Raw genomic sequence first — 27,312 nt, forward strand, 5'->3', positions numbered from 1 at the left:
TTAAAGATAGAAGTTTGATTAGTCTGGTTCACGATGTGTTGGATAGGCTAGAGGTTATTAAGGTGGTCAAATCCCCGGGACCGGATGGGATCTATCCCAGGTTGCTGAGAGAGGCAAGAGAGGAAATAGCTGGGGCCCTGACAGGCATCTTTGTAGTATCCTTAAACACAGGTGAAATATCGGAGGTCTGGAGGGTTGCTAATGTTGTCCCCCTGTACAAGAAGGGTAGTAGGGATATTCCAGGAAACTATAGACCAGTGAGCCTGATATCAGTGGTGGGAAAGTTGCAGGAGAAGGTACTGAGGGATAAAATCTATTTCTATTCAGAAAAGAATGGGCTTATCGGTGATAGGCAACATGATTTTGTGTGGGGGAGATCGTACCTATCCAAATTAATAGACTTCTTTGAAGAAGTGACCAAGTTGATAGATGAAGGAAGGGCTGCAGATGTCATATACATGAACTTTAGTAAGGCTTTTAATAAGGTTCCCATGGTAAACTAATAGACAAAGTGCAGGCTGTTCTAGCCATGCGGATGAAGAACTGGTTGAGCAACAGGAGACTGAAAGTAGTTGAAGGGAGTTTCTCGAAGTGGAGAAAGGTGATCAGCCGTGTTCCACAGGGATCAGTGCTGGCGCCACTGTTGTTTGTGACATACATAAATGATCTGGAAGAGGGCATTGTTGGGCTTATCTGTAAGTTTGCAGATGACACGAAGATTGGTGGACTGTCAAAGAATACAGGAGAATATAGATAGACAGGAGAGTTGAGCGGAACTCAATCCAAATAAATGTGAGGTGATGCATTTTGGGAAGTTAATTCTAGAGCGAATTATACTGTAAATGGAAGAGCCTTGGGAAAAGTTGATGAGCAGACAATTCTTGGAGTTCAGGTCCATTGTACCCTGAAGGTGGCTGCACAGGTGGATAGCATGGCCAAAAAGGCATATGGTATGCTTGCCTGCATCGGACCGGGTATTGAGTACAACAGCTGTCAGGACATGTTAAAATTGTACAAGACTTTGGTTCGGCTGCCTTTGGAATACCGCGTACAATTCTGGTCGCCACATTACCAAAAGGATGTGGACGCTTTGGAGAGGGTGCAGAGAAGGTTTACGAGGACGTGGCCTGGCATAGAAGGTGCTAGCTATGAAGAGAGGTTGGATTGTTTTCATTAGAAAAAAGGAGATCGAGGGGGACTTGTTTGAGGTCTTCAAAATCCTAAAGGGTATAGACAGGGTAGATAGAGATAAGCTTTTTCTCAGGGTGAGGGATTCAATAACAAAAAGTCAACTGTTCAAGGTGAGAGGCAAAAAGTTTAAGGGGGATACACGCGGAAAATACTTTACACAGAGGGTGGTAGGTGCCTGGAACATGTTGCCAGCAGAGGTAGTAGAGGCAGGCACAGTAGATTCATTTAAGGTGCGTATGGACTGATGCATGAGTTGGTGGAGAGCAGAGGGATACAGATGTTTAGGAATTGGGTGATAGGTTTAGACAGTGGATTTGGATCAGCTCAGACTTGGAGGGCCGAAGGGCCTGTTCCTGGACTGTAAATTTTCTTTGTTCTTCTCGTGGCCTATGGGTTGGAAGAATAGATGTGGCAGGAACCTCACAACCTCTTAAAAAGTATTTGGATGGGAACTTGAAATATAACACTCAGGGTTCTGGGTCTCGTGTGGGAAAATGGGACGACTGTAGCTGACAGTATATTTTTGACAGTATAGACTTAATCGGCCGAAGGGCCTCTTCTGTGCTGTATGATTCTACGATCCTCCTCTCTACTCTTACCATTAAGCTGAGGGGTCAACCCTGACTCCATGAATAGTGCAAGCGTAGCACCAGGCAAATCGGGTGTCAACCTGGTGAAGCTCCACACACAAGTACTTGCATGTCAAACAGCAGAAGCAATGTGTGATAGAAAGAGCTAAGTGATCCCACAATAAATGAATCAAATCTAAATTCTGCTGACCTATCATGTCCAACCATGAATTATGTTAGACAATTGAATAACTAACAATAGATGGGGACAGCCGAGCGTGCCAATGCAAAAGACAAGGCTGAAACATGTGCATTCATCTTCACACAAAAGCACTGAGTTGAAGATCCATCTTGGTGTCCTCCTGAGATCGTCTGTATCAAAGTTTGGGAGAAGATTTGTAGCTCGGGTGCTCGTTGTTGTGGTTCTGTTCGCCGAGCTGGGAACATGAATTCGACTGGGACAACACTATTATTATAGGACAAGCCAAACAGAGAACAGCCAGGGAATTCCTAGAGGCATGGCACTCATCCACAGATTCAATCAATAAGCACATCGACCTGGACCCAATATACCGGCCACTGCAGCGGACAGCTGGAACTGACAACCAGAAGCAGCAGATACAAATCACTACAAATGCCGGAGGAAACATCACAGAAGCGCTTCACAGGAGGCTCCCAAGCACTGAGGATGTCACCTAGAAAGGGGACGAAACGTCAGCAACACAAATTCCCAGCTCGGCGAACAGAACCACAACATCGTCTGTATCGTGGACCTGCTGAATAATTCAGTCATTTTTAAAATTTAATTATTAGATCATTTACTTTGAACAAATGTTTATGGAATGATAAATATCTTACGCCTCATCAGAGGACTCCCCTGCTCTTCTCTGAAAGACACAGAGTCTTTTCTGCCCACCTTAAGAGAGAGATATTTCACCTTTCAGGACTGCACTGAAGTTGCCTGGATGATGTGCTTCTAGATTTACAATGGGCTTGAAACAAGAGATTCAGTCTTATTGTTTGTGTCTCAATAGTCAACAAGGTTGACACATACAGACACCTCTCAACTTTCAGCTCCAAGTTACCTCTCTTACAAACCACTTGTACTGAAGCCACTCTTCAACCTCACCCTATAAGAACCTCTCATCTAACAGTAAGACTAAGACAAGATCAGGATAGCAATGTGCAGCTCAGGAAAGGTACAAACACATGTGGATAAGAATGTGATTTAATGAGCATGAAATGATGGGATGGTGAGGACAGATGATACCTTGAATAGTGTCTTCCTTTGAAACTTCAGTCTCATTGTCATCATTTAAGCAGTAAACGGTCTCCCTCCTCACGTCCTCCTTCCGCAGAGTCTTGGCATCAACAGACATCCAGCTTTTCTTTACCTTCTCTTCAGTCATCTGTTTGAAGAGTTTTACATCTAAAGTTCTGATTGTCAAAAATTATACCTTTAAAGGGAAAACTGTTGGGGCAGCGCATTCAATACTTTAAACATGCATCATTGCCCAATATTAGAACTGTTACTTTTATATCCTCCCAATTTATATTCTAAAATTTAAATACCCACTTAACTAATGGTCTGTATGTGGAGGTCTATCATGTGCAAGTGCTGATGCCAAAAAACAACATAACTCATTGGTTTGTGTATGCAGTTTTGGTCCCCTTATTGTGGAACAATGTAAATGCATTGGAGGCAGGTTACGGGAGATTTACCCCTGCAGACAAAGCACAACATAGATACACCTGGTCGCAACCAGACAGGTCAATCCGCTCAAGAATAGATTTCCTGTTTGTGTCCCAACTGTTCTCAGTAAGTTCCACCAGCATCAAGCAGGTATTCTTCTCTGACCACTGCCTCCTGTGGGCTGGCTATCACCTACAGGACAACCAGCAGACTGGCAAGCAAACGTGGAAGTTGAATGTGAAGCTGTTGACCCCAGAAAAAATTGAGATCAAAAGGGATTATACCAGTTGGAGATTTGAAAAGGCCCTGTTAGAATCTCCAGTGGACTGGTGGGAAACAGTCAAAGGGAACATCAAAGGTTCTTTATTCTCAAAGGTGTTCAGAACGCGAGAGAGAGGCAGAGAAAACTCAACACCACAAAAGCATGTAGCACCTGCTCCTACTGCCAGACAATGAGTGTCAATGTCACACAGGACCAGCAGGAGGTGAAGAGCCACCAAACCTCGCTCTTTTCCTCAGAGGCCGGCAAGATAATTTTCCGGTCCAGAGTCCGCACTGTGGAGCAAAATGAGACATGCTTATGTTCCTTTTTCCAGAAGGTGCACAAGGAGAGCTCTATGCTCAGCAGCCTGAAGGAAGAAGATGGCTCAGTAACATCATCCCAGTCTGACATCATGAGGATCAGCAAATCCTTTATGCCAGTCTGCATGACACAAAGCGCACTATCAGTGCAGCCTCCCAGTCATTCCTGTCCTCTATCATGATGGTCTTGGATGACAGCACACAGGAGAGGTTGGATCAGCTGCAATCTCTGGATGAGCTGACCAAGGCCCTCGAGTCCTCAGAAAAGAATAAAACTCCTGGAAGTGATGGTTTCCCAGCTGGGTTTTAGATTTAGATTACTTACAGTGTGGAAACAGGCCCTTCGGCCCAACAAGTCCAGGCCGACCCGCCGAAGCGCAACCCACCCAGACCCATTCCCCTACATTTATCCCTTCACCTAACACTATGGGCAATTTAGCATGGCCAATTCACCTAACCTGCACATTTTTGGATTGTGGGAGTAAACCGGAGCACTCGGAGGAAACCCACGCATACATGGGGAGAATGTGCAAACTCCACACAGAGGCAGTAATTGAACCCGAGTCTCTGGTGTTGTGAGGCAGCAGTGCTAACCACTGTGCCGCCCTTATTCTGCTCTGTGGGACTTGATTGGGCGGGACCTGCTGGAGAGGTACGACAGTATGCTTCGGGCAGGTACCTTGAGTGAATCTATAAGGAAAGATATCATTACTCTCATTTACAAGCGGCAGGGGGAAGAAGGAAGAAATTAAAAATCAACGACTAATCTCACTGTTAAATGTGGACTATAAAATCCTGTCAAAGGTCATTGCCAACCTGGTCAGATCTGCTTTAGGGTCGGTGATTCACCCCGACCAAACCTATTCTGTACTGGGGCAGGACGATTGCTGAGAGTGTCACGCTCCTCAGGGATACAATCACCTACGTGCAGGACGGCAAGGGTCTGCCCACTTGCCTCATCAGCTTGGACCAGTAGAAAGCCTTCAACAGGATATCGCACAAGTAGATGAGGGATTTTGTCTCTTCGTGACACTCTCAGCGATCATCCTGCCCCGGTATAGCACAGGTTTGGTCAGGGTGAATCACCACACGCTGCCCTTGAAGCAGCTGTGGAGGGGACAAGACTGTCACACACCTCCTTCTGGAATGTGCTTTTGCAAAGTAAATCTGGAGAGGAATGCAGTGGTGTTTGTTGAGGTTCGTCCTGAGCAGCTCCATGTCACAGGACACCGTGCTCTAAAGTCTGTTTCCCAGGATGCACACCGAGGTAAACATCAACTGTGCCTGGAAAACCATCAACTCAGTGAAAGACACTCTTTGGTCTGCCCGAAACTTGCTGGTCCTCCAGGTGAAGGAGTTGACCCTGACTGACTGTTGCAGACTGGCACAATCCAAGGTCCAGGACTACACGCCGAGGGACGTGCTAAAGCTTGGGGCAGCTTCTGCCAAGGTGCAGTGGGAAAAGAGTACCATGTAAGGAACTTCTGCTAAAAGGTAATTGGGGGGGGGTGGCGCATTCAATAATTGGGCCCTGCTGATACCTCAGCTAAATGCCAAGAAGTTGATAGCAAATATAGAGAATGATGAATGTCAAGGCTTAATTTGTTCTCTGTAGATAAAGAGAATATAGATCTGAACAGCTTCATTAGCTGTACATGCACATAAAGATATATTTTTATGAACAAAGTACATTTTTGCAATAAATTAAAAAAACGAATAAGCAGAGTTTTGTTTTAATTCATAGGATTAAGAGCTGTTGGCAAGGCCAGCACTTACTGCCAATTCCTAATTCCTTCGAGGGCAGACAGACAAGCATCATCCACATTGTTGTGGTCCTGTAGTCACATGTAGGCTTGATCAGATAAAGACAGCACCTTCTCTAAAGGATATTACTGAAGCAGATGGGATTTTATGACAAATGACAGTTGCTATGTGGTCTCCATTAGGCAAGATTTTTATTGAATTCAAATTTCACCACCTGCTATGGTGGAATTCAAACCCATTTTCCCAGAATAATAAACTGGGATTACTAGCCCAGTGAAGTTATCACTACACCACTGCCTATCCTTGTCTTATGGAGTTAGGTTGCATAGGCTGGATTTGTTTGCATTGGAGTTTAGAAGAGTGAGTGGTGACTCAATAGAAGTATTAAGATCCTGAATGGTCTTGACAAGGTGGACATGAAAGAATGTTTCCTTTTGAGTCAGTACAGAACTAGGGGACATTGTTTGCCCTTTCATTGAATTACTCTGTGTAAAAAATCTTTCTTCGGACATATCCTTTAAACCTTCCCCTTCTCAACTTAAACTTATGTCCCTTTCAAGATGTCCCTCTCAGAAGCTCATTCAACTTTGAAATTCTTTGTTTCAGAAGGCAATAGAGATGGAGTCATTTAATACAGGTGGGCAAATTATTGTTTGGCAGGGATATCAAAGGTTATTGGGGAAATGGGAATGTGGAATTCAAATCACAAACAGATCAGCCATGATCTTATTGAATAGCTGAAGCAGATTTGAGAAGCAGATTGGTCTACTTTTGTTCCTATCTCAAATGTTTCCATAGTGGGCACAGTTATAGGGCTGACTACAAACATTTGGAAAATGATCAGCAAAGTAGAAATCATAACAGTGGCTTAAGAGTAGTTCAAGAAAAATAATTCCATGCAAATAGTCTCAGTGTCATGCATGCTCTTTGTTGCTCTCCCAGCACAAACATACCACTCTCTCCTTCTCCACAAACACATCCCATCCTCCACAATTCTCTCTCCATGAATATTTCACAGCAAACTCCTTCCCTTTTTAAATGCCGCAATGGCTTAACTCGATCAACAATGAACACTGTACTTCATCCTTCCCCAAAACAGTGAATTTCTCATCCCACCTTTCAAAAACTCTAGTGTTGCTTTTCCAGTTCCTTCTACTTCAATACAAAATCTACAACTCACTGCCTTATAGCCCACGATGTTGATGGTTATTCCAGAGCCGATGGTGAGCTGACATGGCCATGTCATGGGCTTCCTTTCGATTTTCTTAAATATGGATAGCCGTTCCACACTTTCTCTGGAATCAGAACAAACAACAAAGAAACATAGAAAACAGGAGTAGGAGTATGCCATTTGGTTCTTCACCTGACAAAGGAGCAGCACTCCAAAAGCTTATAATTTCAAATAAATCTGTTGGACTATGATCTGGTGTCATGTGATTCTGACCTTCTCGACCCCAGTCCAACACTGGGACCTCTATATTTGGTTCTTCAAGCCTGCTCTGCCATTCATTATGATCATGGCTGACCATCCAACTCTGTAGCCTGTTTCTGCTTTTCCCAAATATCATTTGATCCCTTTACTCCCCAGTGCTATATGCAATTCTTTCTTGAAATCATACAATGTTTTAGCCTTGACTGCTTTCCTGAAGAAGGGCTTATGCCCAAAACGTCGATTCTCCTGCTCCTTGGATGCTGCCTGACTTGCAGCGCTTTTCCAGCAACACATTTTTAAGCTCTGATCTCCAGCATTTGCAGTCCTCACTTTCTCCTGCTTTCTATGGTAGCAAATTCCATAAGTTCACCATTCTCTGGGTGAAGAAATTTGTTCTCATCTCAATCCTAAATAGCTTACCCTGTATCCTTAGTCTGTGACTCTTGGTTCAGAACTCTTCAGCCATCGGGAACATCCTTTCTGCATTTATCCTGTCTATCCTGTTCAATTTTTATGGGTTTCTATGAGATCCCCCGATCCTCCCATTCTTCTGAACTTCAGCAAATATAATGCTAACTGATTCAATCTTACATCATACATCAATGGGGAAGGCGATAGTCTTGTGGTATTATCAGTAGACTATTAATCCAGAAACTCAGCTAATGCTCTGGTGACCCGGGTTCAAATCGCGCTATGGCAGATGATGGAATTTGAAGTCAATTAAAAAGAAAATCTGGAATTAGGAATCTACTGATCACCATTGAAATCCATTGTCAACTGTTGGAAAAACCTATCTGGTTCAAAATGCCTTTCAGGGAAGGAAATCTGCCATCCTCACCTGGTCTGGCCTTTAGGGGCAACTGCAGACCCACAACAATATGGTTGACTCTCAACTGTCCTCAAAATGGCCCAGCAAGCCAGTCAGTTGTGCCAAACAAAATCTTCAAAATGAAACCAGACTAGTTAAGCAACAGCCTGATAGTCATACTCATGGAATCATACCCTACAGACAATGTACCAGACACCATCTGAATAGGTCTTGTCCAGCCGGCTTGACAGATCCGGCTCAGATGGGGGCACAGTGGTATACAGTCGGGAGGGAGATGCCCTGGGAGTCGTCAAAATTGACTCTGACCTCCCTCAGCGGATGAATTGATACTCCTCCATGTTGAACAATAGAGGAAGCACTGAGGATGGCAAGGGTACAAAACATACTCTGGGGGTTTCAATGTCCAGCACCAAGAGTGGATTGGCAGCAGTACGACTGATCAAGTTGGTCGGGTCTTAAAGGATATAGTTGCTAGACTGGGTCTACTATATTGGTAAGAGCACCCACAGCACAGTACTTGTGGAGACTGTGACAAAGCTGTCACTTTAAAAAGGTTATTTTGTCCTGGGTTTTGAAGATAGGATGTAAAGGCAGAGGTGCTTATGAGTCTAGGGCACCTTTAGGTTTTTTTCGAAATGATTTAACAATAGTCAAGGAGTGGCCAGTTCAGGTTTTTCTACTTTTTTTTTACAGTAGCAGTCACAAGATGTTTTCAGTACCAGAAAGGTTGCAAGCTTCAGTAAATAACTTCTAACCAACTTTCCTTGATGTTGTTCCTTCCTGCCTGTAAGAATCTGTGTTTGAATTTATCTTTTTGCCAAGGGGTGTGTTTATGGGATGTTACTATATTGGAACAGTTAATTAGTAATAGTTACTGTATTGAGTCGGTTAAATTTTCCAATAGTTAAGCTATTAGTGGGCGGCACGGTGGCACAGTGGTTAGCACTGCTGCCTCACAGCGCCTGAGACCCCGGTTCAATTCCCGCCTCAGGCGACTGACTGTGTGGAGTTTGCACGTTCTCCCCGTGTCTGCGTGGGTTTCCTCCGGGTGCTCCGGTTTCCTCCCACAGTCCAAAAAGATGTGCAGGGTCAGGTGAATTGGCTATGCTAAATTGCCCGTAGTGTTAGGTAAGGGGTAAATGTAGGGGTATGGGTGGGTTTCGCTTCGGCGGGTCGGTGTGGACTTGTTGGGCCGAAGGGCCTGTTTCTACACTGTAATGTAATCTAATCTAATCTAATCTATTCTAAATTCCAATTTCCTTTGTTTGTGTTTTAACTATAGTATTTAAACAAATTATGTCTTGCTTAAAGGCAAGTGATTTGACCAATTTCCTCATATCTAGAACACTTAATTCACATCTACCCTTAAAATAAGACAAAGTTATAGTATAGCGTCCCTTCTTAAAATATTTTGAGGGTGTCTAGCCTGGTTCATAGCAAGACTAAGTCCCACCTTCACACTGAGAATAACTTGCACCAACTTGTGATGATTACTGTGCTAAATAGGGCAGACTTCGAACATAGACTTCCTGATGAAGGGCTTTTGCCCAAAACGTCGATTCTCCTGCTCCTCGGATGCTACCTGACCTGCTGTGCTTTTCCAGCACTACACTCTCGACAGACTTTGAATACATCTAGCAACTCAAGACTGGGCATCCATGAGCCACTGTGGGCCACGAAAAGCAGCAGAATTTTACTCCAGCACAATCTGTAACCTCATGGCCTGCCATAACCCCTACACCCTCATCAAGCCAGGAGATCAACCTTGGTTCAGTAGAGGGGCATGTCAGGAGCAGCATCAGGCATATCTGAAATGGAGGTGTCAACCTAATGAAGCCACCAAACCGAACCAATTGTAAACCAAACAGCATAATCAACAATTGATAGACAGAGCTAAATGATCCTACAACCAACAGATCAGATCTAAGCTGTGCAGTACTGCCACATCCAGTTGCAAATGGTGGTGGATGATTAAACCAGTCACGGGAGAAGGCTCCACAAATATCCCCATCCTCAATAACAGCAGAGCTAAAGCTTTTGTAGCAATCTTCAGTTAGAAGTGCTGAATGAATGATCCATCTTGGTCTCCTCCAGTGTTCCCCAGTATCACAGATACCAGACTTCAGCCAATTTGATTCACTGTGTGTGATATGATTGGAGACACTGGATACTGCAAAGCTATGGACCCTGACAATAGTACTGAAGACTTGTGCTCCGGAACTTGTCGCTCCATTAGCCAAGCTATTCCAATGTAATTACAACACTGGCATCCACCTGACAATGTAGAAAATTGCCCAGTTATGACCCATGTATAAAAAGCATGACAAATCCAATTATTGTCCCATCAGTCTACTCTCAATTATCAGTAAAGTGATAGAAGGTGTCATCAACAGTGCTATCAAGCAACACCTGCTCAGCAATAACCTGCTCACTAATGCCTAGTTTGGTTCCACCAGGGCACTCATCCTCCTGACCTCATTGCAACCTTTGTTCAAACATGGACAAAAGAGCTGAATTCCAGAGGTGAAGTGAAAGTGACAACCCTTGACATCAAGGCTGCATTCAACAGACTGTGGCATCAAGGAGCCCGGACAAAATTGGAATCAAGGGGTATTTGGGGCAAACCTCCAGTGATTGGAGTCATACCTGACTCACTGGAAGAGGGTCATGGTTGTTGGAGGTCAGAATTGAGAATGTGGTGCTGGAAAAGCACATTGGTCAGGCAGCATCTGAGAAGCAAGAGAATCGATGTTTCGGGCATAAGCCCTTCATGACAAATGAGGTTTGTGGGCCAAAGGGGCTGACAGATAAAGAGGGGGGGGGGGTGGACGGTAGTTGAGAGTGCAATAGGTAGAAGGTGGGGGTGCAGGTGAAACATCGGAGAGGAGGGTGGAGCAGATAGGTAGGAAGGAAGATGGACAGGTAGGACAGGTCAAGAGGGCGATGCAGAGTTGTAAGGTTGGATCTGGGATAAGGTGGGGGGAGGGGAGGAAACTGGTGAAATCCACATTGATTCCATGTGGTTGGAGGTCAGCCATCTCAGCTCCAGGACATCTCTACATTAGTTCCTCAGGATAGTGTCCTAGGCCCAACCATCTTCAGCTGCTTTATCAATGACCGTCCCTCTATTGTATGGTCAGAAATGGGGACATTTGTCAATGATTGCACAATGTTCAGCAGCATTTGCGACTCCTCAGATACTGAAGCAGTCCATGTTCGAATGCAACAAGATCTGGACAATTTCCAGGCTTGGGCTGACAGGTGGAAAGTAACATTCGCGCTAGACAAATGGCAGGCTATGACCATCAACAACAAGAGATTATACAACCATTGATATTCAATGATGTTACCACCGCTGGATCCCTCACTATCAACATCCTCAGGGTTATTGTTGACCAGAAGCTCAACTGGATTCACCACATAAACACAGTGGCTACAAGGGCTAGGAATACTGCAGCAAGTAACTCACTTCTATACTCTACAAAGCCTGTCCATCATCAACAAAACACACTTCATGAGTGTGATAGAATACGCCCCACTTGCCTGGATCACTGCAGCCCCAACGACATTCAAGGTTTGACACTAACCAAGAAAAAGCAATTCATTTCACAAGCACTCACTCCCTCCACCAAAGACACACAACAGCAGGACTGTTTACTATCTACAAGATGCAGATGAAAGAACCTCAGACAGCACCTTCCAAAGCAACGACCACTTCCATCTAGGAGGACGTGGGCAACAGATATATGAGAACACCACCACCTTCAAGTTCCCCTCCAAGCAACTGACCATCCTGACTTGGAAATGTATTGCTGTACCTTCAATGTAACTGGGCCAACATCCTGAAATTCTCTCCCTAATGGCATTGTGGGTCAACCCACAGTAGGCGAAATGTGTCGGTTCAAGAAGGCACTACCTTCTCAAGGGCAGCTAAGGATGGGTAATAAATGCTGGCTAGCCAATGATGCTCACATCCCACAAATAAATAATGTCCTGCCACCCCTGGAATCAGTTTAGTAAACCTTTGTTACACTCCATATGTAGCAAGAACATCCCTCCTCAGATAAAGAGACCAAAACTGCATGCCATATTCCAGGTGTCATCTCATCAATGCCCTGCATAACTGCAGCAAGACATCCCTGCTCTTGTGCTTGAATCCTCATACTGTGAAGGCCAACATACCACTGACCTTCCTTCCCACCTGCTGCACCTGCACGCTTACCTTAAACGACTGTAGTGTCAGGAGAGTCTTGTTGCACATTCCCTCTCTCAATTTACACTAATCCAGATAATAACCTGCCTTCCTGTTTTTTGCTACCAAAGTAGACAACCTCACATTTATCCACATTATACTGCATCTGCCATGTGTTTCAGTTACTTTTTCCTGCCAAAATTGCATTCCAGTCAATCCTGCCAAGTCAGTTCTCCATCAATTGAATTTTCTTACCTGAATTGTTATTCATCATTCTCCACCATCACCCTGAAGCTGACGATGCAATGATCACAGTGTTCTGTCCTCTCCCAATGCCTGATCCATCTCAAAGAACAAATAACAGTACAGCACAGGAATAGGCCTTTCGGCCCACCAAGACTCTGCTGACATACAAAGCCATTCTCAACTAAAAAGCTTTTGCCTTTACACAATCTATATCTCTATTCTCTATTCTCTGCCTATTCATACATCTGTCAATATGACTCTTAAACATTGCTATTGTATCCACCTCCCACCTCCTCCTCTGGCAGCAGATTCCAGGTACTTCCAGGAGGATGTGTTGAACATTTTGAAAATCATGAGGATAGATAAATCCCCTGGGCCAGATGGAATATACCATAGGTTACTACAGGAAGCGAGGGAAGAGATTGCTGCACCTTTGGCAATGATCTTTGCATCCTCACTGACCACTGGAGTACTGCCAGATGATTGGAGGATGGCAAACATTTTTCCCTTGTTCAAGAAAGGGAACAGGGATAATCCTGGGAATTATAGACCAGTCAGTCTCACGTCTGTGGTGGGTAAAGTAGTGGATAGCATTCTGAGAAACAGGATTTATGATTACTTAGAAAATCATAATTTGAGAGAGCCAGGTCATGCCTCACAAACCTTACTGAATTCGTTGAGGATACGACAAAATACACTGAAGAAGGTAGAGCAGTGGATGTAGTGCACGTAGATTTTAGCAAGGCATCTGATAAGGTTCCCCATGGTAGGCTCTTTCAGAAAGTAAGGAGCATGGGACACAGAAATCTGGCTGTCTGGATACAGAACTGGCTGACCCATAGAAGACAGAGGGTACTGGTAGATGGTAAATATTCAACCTACAGCTTGGTGACCAGTAGTGTTCTGCAGGTTTCTGTTCTGGGACCTCTGCTCTTTGTGATTTTGATCAATGATTAAATTAGATTAGATTCCTTACAGTGTGGAAACAGGCCCTTCAGCTCAGCAAATTCACACCTACCCTCCGAAGAGCAACCCACCTAGACCGGTCTCCCTCTGATTAATGCACCTAATTCTATGGACAATTTAGCATGGCCAATCTACCTGACCTGCACATCTATGGATTGTGGGAGGAAACCAGAGCACCTGGAGGAAACCCAAGCAGACACGGGGAGATTGTGCAAACCCCACACAGTCACCGGAGGCTGGAACATGTTGATTAAAATGATATTAGAATTGTGATTTGATGGAGAAGGAAAAGATATTAGTATTGAATTTCAGAATTTTGGCATGGGATGACTGAAAGCACAGCCATTCGTGTTGATTGGAGTCACACCTGCTCCTTCTAGAGGTTTGTAAAATCATGGGAAGGATGAATAGTCAAGGTCTATTCCCCAGGATAAGGGAATCCAAAACTACAGGACATAGGTTTAAGGTGGGAAGAGAAAGATTAAGAGGGACCGAAAGGGCAACCGTTTCACTCAGAGGGTGGTGAGAGTATGGAAAGAACTGCCAGAGGAAGTGGGGGAGGTTTGTACAAGTACAACATTTAAAAGGCATGGGTATATTAATAGGAAGGGTTTAGATGGATATGGGACAAATGCTGGCAAATGGGACTAGAATAGTCCAGAATATCTGGTCGGCTTAGATGAGTCAAAGAATCTGTTTCTCTGCTGTACACCTCCATGATTCATTAATTCAATTGATCAAGGTCTCTTTGTAATCTTAAGACTGTTAAGTATTATACAAACCCTGTCCAAAATACAACCAATCTTAAAGAACAAAGAGAACAAAGAAAATTTACAGCCCAGGAACAGGCCATTCGGCCCTTCAAGCCTGAGCCGGTCCAGATGGTTTAGATGGAGAGGAATTTGTTAAGTGTGTACAAGACAATTTTCTGATTCAGTATGTGGATGTACCTACCAGAGAAGGTGCAAAACTTGACCTACTCTTGGGAAATAAGGCAGGGCAGGTGACTGAGGTGTGAGTGGGGGAGCACTTTGGGGCCAGCAACCATAATTCTATTAGATTTAAAATAATGATGGGAAAAGGATAGACCAGATCTAAAAGTTGAAGTTCTAAAATGGAGAAAGGCCAATTTTGATGGTGTTAGGCAAGAACTTTCGAAAGCTGATTGGGGGCAGATGTTCGCAGGTAAAGGGACGGCTGGAAAATGGGAAGTCTTCAGAAATGAGATAATGAGAATCCAGCAAAAGTATATTCCTGTTAGACTGGTAGGTATAGGGAATGCTGGATGACTAAAGAAATTGAGAGTTTGCTTAAGAAAAAGAAGGAAGCTTATGTAATATAGACAGGGTAGATCGAGTGAATCCTTAGAAGAGTATAAAGGAAGAAGGAGTATACTTAAGAGGGAAATCGGAAGGGCAAAAAGGGGACATGAGATAACTTTGGCAAGAAGAATTAAGGAGAATCCAAAGAGTTTTTACAAATACATTAAGAACAAAAAGGTAATTCGGGAGAGAATAGGACCCCTCACTTATCAGCAAGGCGGCCTTTGTGTGGAGCCACAGAAAATGGGGGAGATACTAAATGAGTACTTTGCATCAGTATTTACAGTAGAAAAGGATATGGAAGACATAGACTGTAGAGAAATAGATGGTGACATCTTACAAAATGTCCAGATTACAGAGGAGGAAGTGCTGGATGTCTTGAAAAGGGTAAAGGTGGATAAATCCCCAGGACCTAGAACTCTGTGGGAAGCTAGAGAAGTGATTGCTGGGCCTCTTGCTGAGATATTTGTATCATCGATAGTCACAGGTGAGGTGCCAGGAGACTGGAGGTTGGCTAATGTGGTGCCACTCTTGAAGAAGGGTGGTAAAGACAAGCCAGGGAACTACAGACCAGTGAGCCTGACGTTGGTGGTGGGCAAGTTGTTGGACGGAATCCTGAGGACGTAAATGTATTGGAAAGGCAAGGACTGATTAGGGATAGTCAACATGGCTTTGTGCGTGGGAAATCATGTCTCACAAACTTGATTGAGTTTCTGAGGAAGTAACAAAGAAGATTGATGAGGTCAGAGCGGTAGATGTGATCTATATGGACTTCAGTAAGGCGTTCAACAAGGTTCCCCATGGGAGACTGATTAGCAAGGTTAGATCTCACGGAATTCAGGGAGAACTAGCCATTTGGATACAGAACTGGCTCAAAGGTAGAAGACAGAGGGTGGCGGTGGAGGGTTGTTTTTCAGACTGGAGGTCTGTGACCAGTGGAGTGCCACAAGGATCAGTGCTGGGTCCTCTACTTTTTGTCATTTACACAAATGATTTAGATGCGAGCATAAGAGGTACAGTTAGTAAGTTTGCAGATGACACCAAAATTGGAGGTGTAATGAACAGCGAAGAGGCTTACCTCAGATTACAACAGGATCTGGACCAGACAGGCCAATGGGCTGAGAAGTGGCAGATGGAGTTCAGTTCAGATAAATGTGAGGTGCTGCATTTTGGGAAAGCAAATCTTAGCAGGACTTATACACTTAATGATAAGGTCCTAGGGGATGTTGCTGAACAAAGAGATCTTGGAGTGCAGGTTCATAGCTCCTTTAAAGTGGAGTCGCAGGTAGGTAGGATAGTGAAGAAGGCATTTGGTATGCTTTCCTTTATTGGTCAGAGTATTGAGTACAGGAGTTGGGAGGCCACGTTGCTGCTGTACAGGACATTGGTTAGGCCACTGTTAGAATATTGTGTGCAATTCTGGTCTCCTTCCTATCGGAAAGATGTTGTGAAACTTGACAGGGTTCAGAAAAGATTTACAAGGATGTCGCCAGGGTTGGAGGATTTGAGCTACAGAGAGAGGCTGAACAGGCTGGGTTGTTTTCCCTGGAGCGTCAGAGGCTAAGGGGTGACCTTATAGAAGTTTACAAAATTATGAGGGGCATGGATAAGGTAAATAGGTAAAGTCTTTTCCCTGGGGTTGGGGAGTCCAGAACTAGAGGGCATAGGTTTAGGGTGAGAGGGGAAAGATATAAAAGAGACCTATGGGGCAACGTTTTCACACAGAGGGTGGTGCCTATATGGAATGAGCTACCAGAGGAAGTGGTGGAGGCTGATGCAATTGCAACATTGGGCTGGGTGCTGGCAGGTGGGACTAGATTGGGTTGGGATATCTGGTCGGCATGGACGGGTTGGACCGAAAATGCTGTACATCTCTATGACTCTCTATGACTCTAAACGTACTTTCCGCGTGTATCCCCCTGAAACCTTCCACTTCTCACCTTGAAAACATGACCTCTTGTTATTGAATCCTTCACCCTGGAAAAAAGCTCGTCTCTACCCACCCTGTTTATAGCCTTCATGATTTTGTAAACCTTAATCAGGTCCCCCCTTAATCTCCTTTTTTCTAATGAAAACAAACCTAACCTACTCAACCTCTCTTCATTGCTAGCACCTTCCATACCAATGGGTGAGGAAGTGCGCTGGTGGCTAAATAAATTTGCAGATGACACAAAGTTTGGAGGAGTTGTGGATAGTGTGGAGGGCTGTTATAAATTGCAATGGGACATTGACAGAATGCAAAACTGGGCTGATAAGTGGAAGATGGAATTCAACCCGGAAAAGTGTGAAGTGATTCACTTTGGAAGGTCAAAGTTGAATGCAGAATACAGGATTAAAGGCGGGATTCTTGACAGTGTCAAGGAACAGCAGGATCTTGAGTCCATGTCCACAGACCCTTCAAAGTTGCCACCCAAGTTGATAGGGTTTCAAGAAGCCATATGGTGTGTTGGCTTTCATTAGCAGGGGGATTGAGTCTAAGAGCCGCGAGGCTATGCTGCAGCTGTATAGAGTCTAGTTAGACCATGCTTGGAATATTGTATTCAGTTCTGGTTGCCTCATTGTAGGAGATGGTTTGGAAGATTTAGAGAGAGTACAGACGAGATTTGCCAGGTTGTTGTGTGGACTGGAGGGCACATCTTATGAAGAAAGATTGAGGAAGCTAGGGCTTTTCTCATTGGAGCAAAGAAAGATGAGAGGTGACTTGATTGAGGTGGTTCAAGATGATGTTGGCTGAGAGTGAGTTGCTGGAAAAGCACCGCAGGTCAGGCAGCATTCAAGGAACAGGAAAATTGGCGTTTCAGCCCAGAGCCCTTCATCAGGAATGAATTCCTGAAGGGCTCTGGGCTGAAACGCCAATTTTCCTGCTCCTTGGATGCTGCCTGACCTGCTGTGCTTTTCCAGCAATACACTCTCAACTCTGATCTCCAACATCTGCAGACCTCATTGTTTCCATGTTCAAGATGATGACAGGCATAGATAGCCAGAAACTTTTTCACTGAGGGAAATAGTTATCATGAGAAGGCATAATTTTAAGGTGATTAGTGGAAGGTTTAGAGGAGATGTCAGAGGTAAGTTCTTTTGAGAGAGAGTGGTGGGTGTGGGGAATGTACGGCCAGCAATGGTACGAGATACATTATGGACATTTAAGCAAATCTCGGATAGGCACATGGAAGATAGTGCAATGAAGAATATGTAGATTAGTCTGATCTTACACCAGGATAAAAGGTTGGCAGAACAAACAGGGCCAAAGGGTCTGTACTGTGCTGTACTATTCTATGTTTACCTTAAACCTAGATCACCTAGTAATTGGGACTTCAACCCTGGGGAAGTCACACCTTCAACACATTGTCTAGCTATCACCATTGTTAACAGCTAACCCGAGAATGCAACTTTTAAAAAAAAGGGTTTTATGATTTACACATGAAAGAAGTGAAACTATCACTGTATTCTAACAGATGAAAGGCTTAACAGACAATCAATTCTTCAATGTATAATTTCAGTTAATCACACTGCAAATTTTTGCTATAAATTCTGTGTTACGATCGAGCCCTCCACAATCACCTGATGAAGGAGCGTCGCTCCGAAAGCTAGTGTGCTTCCAATTAAACCTGTTGGACTATAACCTGGTGTTGTGTGATTTTTAACTTTGTACACCCCAGTCCAACACCGGCATCTCCGAATCATTCTCATTATCTTGTATGTCTCAATTAAGACACCTCACAATCTTCATCTCTCTAATGAAAACAGCCTCAAGTCCCTCAGCCTTTTCTCATAAGACCGTCCCTCTGTACCAGGCAATAGCCTAGTAAATCTCCTTTCAGCCCTCTCCAACGCTTTCACATCCTTTCTGTAATGCGTTGACCAGAACTGTACGCAACACTCCAAGTGAGGCCGCACCAGAGTTTTGCACATCTGCAACATGAACACGTGGCTCAAAACTCAAAACCTCTACCAATAAAAGCTGACACACCGTATAGCGCCTTGACAACCCTATCAACCTGGTTGGCAACTTTCAGGGATCTATATACATGGGACACCAATATCCCTCTGCTCATCTACACAACCAAGAATCTTACTTTAGCCCAGTACTCTTTATTCCTGTTGCTCCTTCCAAAGTGAATCACCTCACATTTTTCCACATTAAACTCCATTTGCCACCTCTCAGCCCAGCTCTGCAACTTATCTATGTGCCTCTGCAACCTGCAATAGCCTTCAGCAGTATCCACAACTCCACCGACCTTCGTGTCATCTGCAAATTTTCTAACCCATCCTTCTACGCCCTCATCCAGATCATTTGTAAAAATGACAAACAGCAGTGGACCCAAAACAGATCCTTGTGGGAGAGCACGAGTAACTGAATTCCAGGATGAACATTTCCCATCAACCCTGACCCCAGGGAAAAGACTTTGCCTATTTACCCTATCCATGCCCCTCATAATTTTGTCAACCTCTATAAAGTCACCCCTCAGTCTCCGATGCTCCAGGGAAAACAGCCCCAGCCTGTTCAGCCTCTCCCTATAGTTCAAATCCTCCAACCCTCGCAACATCCTTGTAAATCTTTTATGAACCCTGTCAAGTTTCACAACATCTTTCCGATAGGAAGGAGACCAGAATTGCACACAATATTCTAACAGTGGCCTAACCAATGTCCTGTACAGCAGCAACGTGGCCTCCCAACTCCTGTACTCAATACTCTGACCAATAAAGGAAAGCATACCAAATGCCTTCTTCACTATCCTACCTACCTGCGACTCCACTTTCAAGGAGCTATGAACCTGCACTCCAAGATCTCTTTGTTCAGCAACACTCCCTAGGACCTTACCATTAAGTGTATAAGTCCTGCTAAGATTTGCTTTCCCAAAATGCAACACCTCACATTTATCTGAATTAAACTCCATCTGCCACTTCTCAGCCCATTGGCCCATCTGGTCCAGATCCTGTTGTAATCTGAGGTAAGCCTCTTCGCTGTTCATTACACCTCCAATTTTGGTGTCATCTGCAAACTTACTAACTGTACCTCTTATGCTCGCATCTAAATCATTTGTGTAAATGACAAAAAGTAGAGGACCCAGCACTGATCCTTGTGGCACTCTACTGGTCACAGGCCTCCAGTCTGAAAAACAACCCTCCACCGCCACCCTCTGTCTTCTACCTTTGAGCCAGTTCTGTATCCAAATGGCTAGTTCTCCCTGTATTCTATGAGATCTAACCTTGGTCACCAGTCTCCCATGGGGAACCTTGTTGAACGCCTTACTGAAGTCCATATAGATCACATCTACCGCTCTGACCTCATCAATCCTCTTTGTTACTTCCTCAAAAAACTCAATCAAGTTTGTGAGACATGATTTCCCCGATCATCCCTGTTGCCCACCTTAAAGAAAGTAACAATGTTGGCTATTCTCCAGTTCTCTGGGATCTTTCCTGTAATGAAAGAGGATACTAAAATTTTATGTAAGGCTCCAGCAATTTCCTCACCAGCCTCTCTCAGAATTCTTGGATGGATCCAATCATATCCTCTACCTTAATGCTTTTCAAAATACCCACAACTTTTTTATATCGGCATGCCTTAGAATATTAACATACACCTCACAAGCCTCAACATTCACCCTGGCCTTCCCCTTTGTGAACACCAATGCAAAGTATTCATTAAGGACCTCACTCACTTTCTCCTGCTCCACAGATGCTTTCCCTCCTATGTCGTTGAGTGGACCTACCCTTTCGCTAGCTACCCTCTTGATCTTTATGTATGCATACAATACCTTGGGATGTTCCTTAATCATTTTTGCAAGGTCATTTCAAGGCCCCTTTTGGTCCTAATTCTTTGAGTTCTTTCCTAGTGTCTTTGTATTTTTTGAGGGCTCTGACTGTCTTTGGTTTCCAAAACTTTATGTATGCCTCCTTTTTTTTTTGATTGTGCTCTCAATTTCTCTTATCATCCATATCATTGTGAAGAACCTGTTCCAACAGTGCGCACTTTCACGTTGGACTGAACACAAATTGGTGTAGGAAACATGCAGGAACATTTGTCCCTTGTAGCCTTTACAATTTCAGTGTAAAATATCCCAGTCTGCATTTGCACAGTTGAAAACTCCCTGTAATAATTATTTTATATTGTAATTTCCCTGCAGACCTGTTCTTGTACACTCTTTCCACTAGTTGGTGGTACAGGCGGTATGACCACTCAATGGTTAGCACTCCCTCAGAAGGCCCGGGACCCAGTTTGCACATTCTCCCAGTGTCTGCATGAGTTTCCTCCGGGTGCTCCGGAGTCCTCCCACAGTCCAAGGATGTGCAGGTTAGGTGGATTGGCTATGCTAAGTTGCCCATAGTGTCTGGGGATGTGTAGGCTAGGTGCATTAGCAATGGGAAATTCAGGGTTACAGGGAAAGGTAGCTGAGTGAGTCTGGGTGGAATGCACCTCGGAGAGTCAGTGTGGTCTTGATGGGCCAAATGGCCTGTTTTCACACTTTAGAGATTCTATGATGGTCTATAGACTAGATTTGATTAGATTTCCTATAGTCTGGAAACAGGCCCTTCAGCCCAACCAGTCCACACCAACCCTCCAAAAAGTAACCCACCTGACCCATTTCCCTCTGACTAATGCACCTAACACAATGGGCAATTTAGCATGGCCAATTCACCAGACCCGCACATCTTTGGACTGTGGGAGGAAATCGGAGCACCCGGAGGAAAGCCATGCAGAAACAGGGAGAATGTGCAAACTCCACAGACAATCGAACCTGGGACCCTGGTGCTTTGAGGCAGCAGTGCTAACGACTGAGCCACTGCGCCCCCATGCCACACCCTGCTTGTCCCAAAGGAGAATTCTGGTAAAGGCCAGGTTTTTGTTGAATTCAGAAGTGCGGCTGACTGCAAAGTAGCCCAGCAGATGTTGACCAGAAGAATGTTCGATGGCAAGTTTGTTGTGGCTACGTTCTACCCACTTTGTGCCTACAAGAGGGAGTATCTGTATCATACCGTAGCTGCTGACACCTAAGTTACAACAGCGCTCACCACATTTTGCAATCACCCAGGTTCCTTTTGAAATGTTCCTTAATACAATAGTGTGAAAGGTTAAATATTTTGCTCCATTTCCTTTTGTGTGTAAGCGAGCATCAATTTAAGAGGCTAGTTTTAAAGAAAAGGTTTTCAGATGTTGGGATTCATGCATTTAATCTGTTGGCAAGTTATTAATAAATTCTATTTTATTACTAGAAATTATTGTAACCTGCATTTGGTTTGTAAAATGCTGAAATATTTCCTAGCAGAGCTATCAATTACATGTTTGTTAATGGGGAGCATGCTGGTGAAAATTCAGATTATTGTATTTGAACCTAAAGAAATCACAGAGCTTTTTTGTAGATAGTGGGGAATAAAATTTTAAAAAAGGGGCGGCACAGTGGCTCAGTCATTAGCACTGCTGCCTCACAGCGTCAGAGGCCCAGGTTTGATTCCAGCCTCGGGCGACTGCCTGTGTGGAATTTGCACATTCTCCCCATGTCTGTGTGGGTTTTATCCAGATGCTCCAGTTTCCTCCCACAATCCAAAGATGTGCAGGTTAGGTGAATTGACCATGCTAAATTGCTCATAGTGCAGGTTCTTGGTCAGAGGAGAATATAGGGTAGGGGAATGGGTCTGGGTGAGTTACTCTCAGAGGGTCGGTGTGCACTTGTTGGGTCAAAGGACCTGTTTCCACACTGTAGGGATTCTAATTCTAAAGATTATATTTAGCAATGTAATTGTAAAATTTGTGTTCCTTAGCTCTATTCAAATTGCTTCTCTGTCTGCACCCTCTCAGACATCTTCTCTTTCCAGAACTGCAATGCTCTCTTTCACCAATACTGACAGCCCATCATCTTTCCTTCCTTTCCTATCTTTTTTGAACACCTTGGGCCCAGGCATCTGTTACTGCCAAATCATAGTTCCACGTTGTAATCTGTACCTGTGATTCCCCAATCTTATTATTACACTCCACACATTCACATACATGCACAGTAATTCTTATTCAGACTACATTTCTTTCTCCCTTATTTGGACTTCGCTGATTAACTTGCCAGTCTCTGCGAGTGCCAGTTGTATCTCCAGGTATTTTAGAAATCTTTGAATTTTCTCTGATATTCTCACTTGGCCTCCCATATCCTTACTGAGTTAGTTTATCTACTATGAGTCCCATTAATTTCTCTCGCACTTCTTAAAAAGTAATATTAATATCTTGCAGCTCCTAATTTACACTAGATACTTCAGTGAAGTCAAACAAGAGTATTCGCTGCCACATCCTTAATCCTCATTATAAATTTTGTTGACGCTACCTGTTATCCAATGTTTGTTTTTGGTAATTTTTTTCTAAATTATAACTTTTCTCACCTGAAAGTGAAGACTTCATCTAAACCACCCACTTCATCCAAGGACAGCATCACTTTCTTGACCATTCGCATTCCCTCTTTCTGTTGTGCAGTGAGCTCTTTTCTTGGTGACATTTTCCACTGTCTTTCTGCAGCATCTCCACCACCTCCAGTGCTGGAGGTGTTCAGCGGGAATGGCAAGCTGTATGGAAGTGGATTTAGAACACACTTTATAGCACAGATTAATGGTTAACAATTCACAAGATGCCCGAAGGAAAATTAGCCATTTCTTGATGATGCGTAGTAAATTTAGTTCAATGAATTTTGGCATTTGTAACCTTAGAAGTAGACCAACGTGGACAATCCAGGAAAAAAAAAGTATTTGTCCTACAGAAAATGAGTTTTGGGAATTTTTAACGAAGAGTTAAGAGATAGAAAGTGACACTCTGGAAAAAGTTGTAAATCAGGAATTGAAAGGGAGGGAGAAATTCAAAAAATGTACAATTATCAGGGAAGTAGCTGAGTACATTGTTGCAACTGCGACAGGTCACTGGGTCCTGGTGAATTTCCATCCAAGTGTCTTACAAGAAGTAGAGACAATTCAAAAACACATTAGATTTGGAAAAGGTTTCTTAAGATTAGAAAATAGCTCATGTAACTCCATTATTTAAAAAGTGACAGATGCAGAAATCAGGAAACTACAGGTCAGTTAGCTTAACACGTATCACCAAAAAAATGTTAGAAGACTATTAAGGACACTTGGATAACCATGCAGAACCAATATGGTTTTGTTTAAGGGAAATCATGTTTGTCTAACTTACTGGAGTTCTTTGAAGAACTAACCTCTGTTATGGATAAACGGAAATCAGTGGATGTATTGTACTTAGATTTTCAGAAGGTATTTGATAAGATTAGATTACTTACAGTGTGGAAGCAGGCCCTTCGGCCCAACAAGTCCACACCGACCCTCTGAACAGCAACCCACCCAGACCCATTCCCCTACATTTACCTCTTCACCGAACACTACAGGCAATTTAGATAGCCAATTCACCGAACCTGCACATCTTTGGACTGTGGGAGGAAACTGGAGCACCTGGAGGAAACCCACGCAAACACGGGAAGAATGTGCAAACGCCACACACACAGTAGCCCGAGACGGGTATTGAACCTGGGTCTCTGGCACTGTGAGGCAGCAGTGCTAACCACTGTGCCACCGAGCCGCAAGGTGCCACATCAAAGATTATTACGGAAATTAAAAGCTCATGGTGTTGAGGTAACACATTGGCAATTTCTGTCCCGAGAGAACATTAGTGAACCAAAAGTGTTTTCTTTCCTCTGACAAGTGACAATGGTTTCATGGTCACCATTAGACTCCTAATTCCAGATATTTATTGAAGTCAAATTCCATCATCTGCCATGACATTATTTGAATAAAGAGCCCTACAACATTACTAGGGTCTCTAGATGAATAGCAAATCGACAACACCACTGGGCCTTCACTTCCCTGCATGGAGCCAACTAGGGAGCAGGTGATCATGAACCTGGCAATGGGAAATGAGATAGATTGAATAAATGATCTCAGAGTAAAAGGTCTCCAAGGAAGTAGTGATCATAATAATGGTAGAATTCATATTTAGTTTCAGAGAGAAATACTTGAGTCAGAAAAAACTGTGCTTAATTTAAATAAAGGGGATTGTAATTAAGTGAGCATAGCGTTGGCTAAAGTAAATTAGGCAGATAGATTAGTAAGTGAGCAGACATTCATGGAGCTAATTCATGATTCTCAGCAAAACCACATCCCAGTAAGAAGGAAGGATTTTAAGAGAGAGATAAAACAACCATAGCTAACAAAACACATTAAGAAAAGTATTAAGTTGAATGAAAAACATATAAGGAGGCCAAAATCAGTAATTGAAGACTGAAATGAATTCAGAATCTAGCATAAAAAGATGATTTAAAAAAAGCAGAGAAAACAAACTCTGTTAGCAAACTGTCAATAAGAGCTTCATTAAATATATAAAAGAGAGCTCAAAATGTAGACAAGTCCATTTGAAAATTAATCTGGGGAGATAGCTGAGGGAACAAAGAAATGGCAGAGGATTTCAACAGATATTTTACATCAGTCTTGATAGCAGATGTGTGACAATACTACGGCTTTAAAGAGACTATTTTGTCTCTTTTTTTTAAAGAGAGGTTTTAAGACAGAATTGGGGTAGGTTAAAACTAATCCAGCAGGGGGTAGGGAACCAAAATTGTAATTCGAGTATAGAAAAGGTTGAGAGTAGAAAGATCCAAAATCAAGTTTTAGGGACGCAAGATGGCACCGGCAAGCAAGAAGTTGGTTTGAAGTGTGTCTACTTCAACGCCAGGAGCATCCGGAATAAGGTGGATGAACTTGCAGCATGGGTTGGTACGAGACTTCGATGTTGTGGCCATTTCGGAAACATGGATAGAGCAGGGGCAGGAATGGTTGTTGCAGGTTCCAAGATTTAGATGTTTCAGTAAGAACAGAGAAGATGGTAAAAGAGGGGGAGGTGTGGCATTGTTCATTAAGGACAGTATTACAGTTGCAGAAAGGATGTTTGGGGACTCATCAACTGAGGTACTGTGGGCTGAGGTTAGAAACAGGAAAGGAGAGGTCACCCTGTTGGGAGTTTTCTATCGCCTCCGAATAGTTCCAGAGATGTAGGGGAAAGAATAGCAAAGATAATTCTCGATAGGAGTGAGAGAGACAGGGCAGTTGTCATGGGGGACTTCAACTTTCCAAATATTGACTGGGAACACTATCGTATGAGTACTATAGATGAGCCAGTTTTTGTCCAGTGTGTGCAGGAGGGCTTCCTGGCACAGTATGTAGACAGGCCAACAAGGGGCAAAGCCACATTAGATTTGGTATTGGGTAATAAGCCCGGCCAGGTGTTAGACTTGGAAGTAGGTGAGCACTTTGGTGATAGCGATCACAATTCTGTTATGTTTACTTTAATGATAGAAAGGGATTGGTGTATACCACTGGGCAAGAGTTACAGCTGGGGGAAAGGCAATTACAATGCGATTAGGCAAGATTTAGGAAGCATAGGATGGAGAAGGAAACTGCAGGGGATGGGCACATTAGAAATGTGGAGCTTATTCATGGAAAAGCTCCTGTGTGTCCTAGATAAGTATGTATCTGTCAGGCAGGGAGGAAGCTGTAGAGCACGGGAGCCGTGGTTTACGAAGGAAGTGGAATCTCTGGTCAAGAGGAAGAAGAAGGCTTATGTTAGGATGAGATGTGAAGGCTCAGTTAGGGTGCTTGAGGGTTACAAGGTAGCCAGGAAAGGCCTAAAGAGAGAGCTCAGAAGAGCCAGGAGGAGACATGAGAAGTTGTTGGCGGATAGGATCAGGGTAAACCCTAAGGCTTTCTATAGGTATTTAAGGAATAAAAGAATGACGAGAGTAAGATTAGGGCCAATCAAGGATGGCAGTGGGAAGTTGTGTGTGGAGTCAGAGGAGATAGGGGAAGCACTAAATGAATATTTTTAGACAGTATTCACTCTAGAAAACGACAATGTTGTCGAGGAGAATACTGAGATACAGGCTACTAGACTAAGTGGGATTGAGGTTCACAAGGAAGAGGTATTAGAAATACTGCAGAGTGTGAAAATAGATAAGTCCCCTGGGCCGGATGGGATTTTATCCTAGGATCCTCTGGGAAGCCAGGGAGGAGATTGCCGAGCCTTTGGCATTGATCTTTAAATCGTCGTTGTCTACAGGAATAGTGCCAGAAGACTGGAGGATAGCAAATGTGGTTCCCCTGTTCAAGAAGGGGAGTAGAGACAATACTGGTAATTATAGACCAGTGAGCCTTACTTCAGTTGTTGGTAAAGTGTTGGATAAGGTTATAAGAGACAGGATTTATAATCATCTAGAAAAGAATAATTTGATTAGGGATAGTCAGCACGGTTTTGTGAAGGGTAGGTCATGCTCACAAACCTTATTGAGTTCTTTGAGAAGGTGACCAAACAGGTAGATAAGAGTAAACCAGTTGATGTGGTGTATATGGATTTCAGCAAGGCGTTCGATAAGATTCCCCACAGTAGGCTATTGTACAAAATGCGGAGGAATGGGATTGTTGGGAGATATAGCAGTTTGGATCAGTAATTGGCTTGCTGAAAGAAGACAGAGGGTGGTGGTTGATGGGAATTGTT

General features: G+C 43.6%; 1 protein-coding gene across 2 annotated transcripts in view; it reads right to left on the minus strand.

Moving 5' to 3' along the window:
- The window catches only part of LOC122551960 (X-ray repair complementing 5), a 366,827-nt gene that overhangs the window by 195,349 nt on the left and 144,166 nt on the right, over nt 1-27,312 (minus strand). For both annotated transcript variants that reach the window (XM_087989448.1, XM_087989447.1), the window contains exons 6-8: nt 23,151-23,330; nt 6,980-7,094; nt 3,031-3,169 (exon numbers count right to left, since the gene is read on the minus strand). In XM_087989448.1, the coding sequence (XP_087845574.1) occupies nt 3,031-3,169; nt 6,980-7,094; nt 23,151-23,330 (434 nt within the window). The remainder of the gene's footprint in view (nt 1-3,030; nt 3,170-6,979; nt 7,095-23,150; nt 23,331-27,312) is intronic.

This window comes from Chiloscyllium plagiosum, unplaced genomic scaffold (genome assembly GCF_037043375.1).
Source record: "Chiloscyllium plagiosum isolate Xiang-an unplaced genomic scaffold, Cpla_swu_hap1 HiC_scaffold_7, whole genome shotgun sequence".
NCBI classification, from domain to species: domain Eukaryota; kingdom Metazoa; phylum Chordata; class Chondrichthyes; order Orectolobiformes; family Hemiscylliidae; genus Chiloscyllium; species Chiloscyllium plagiosum.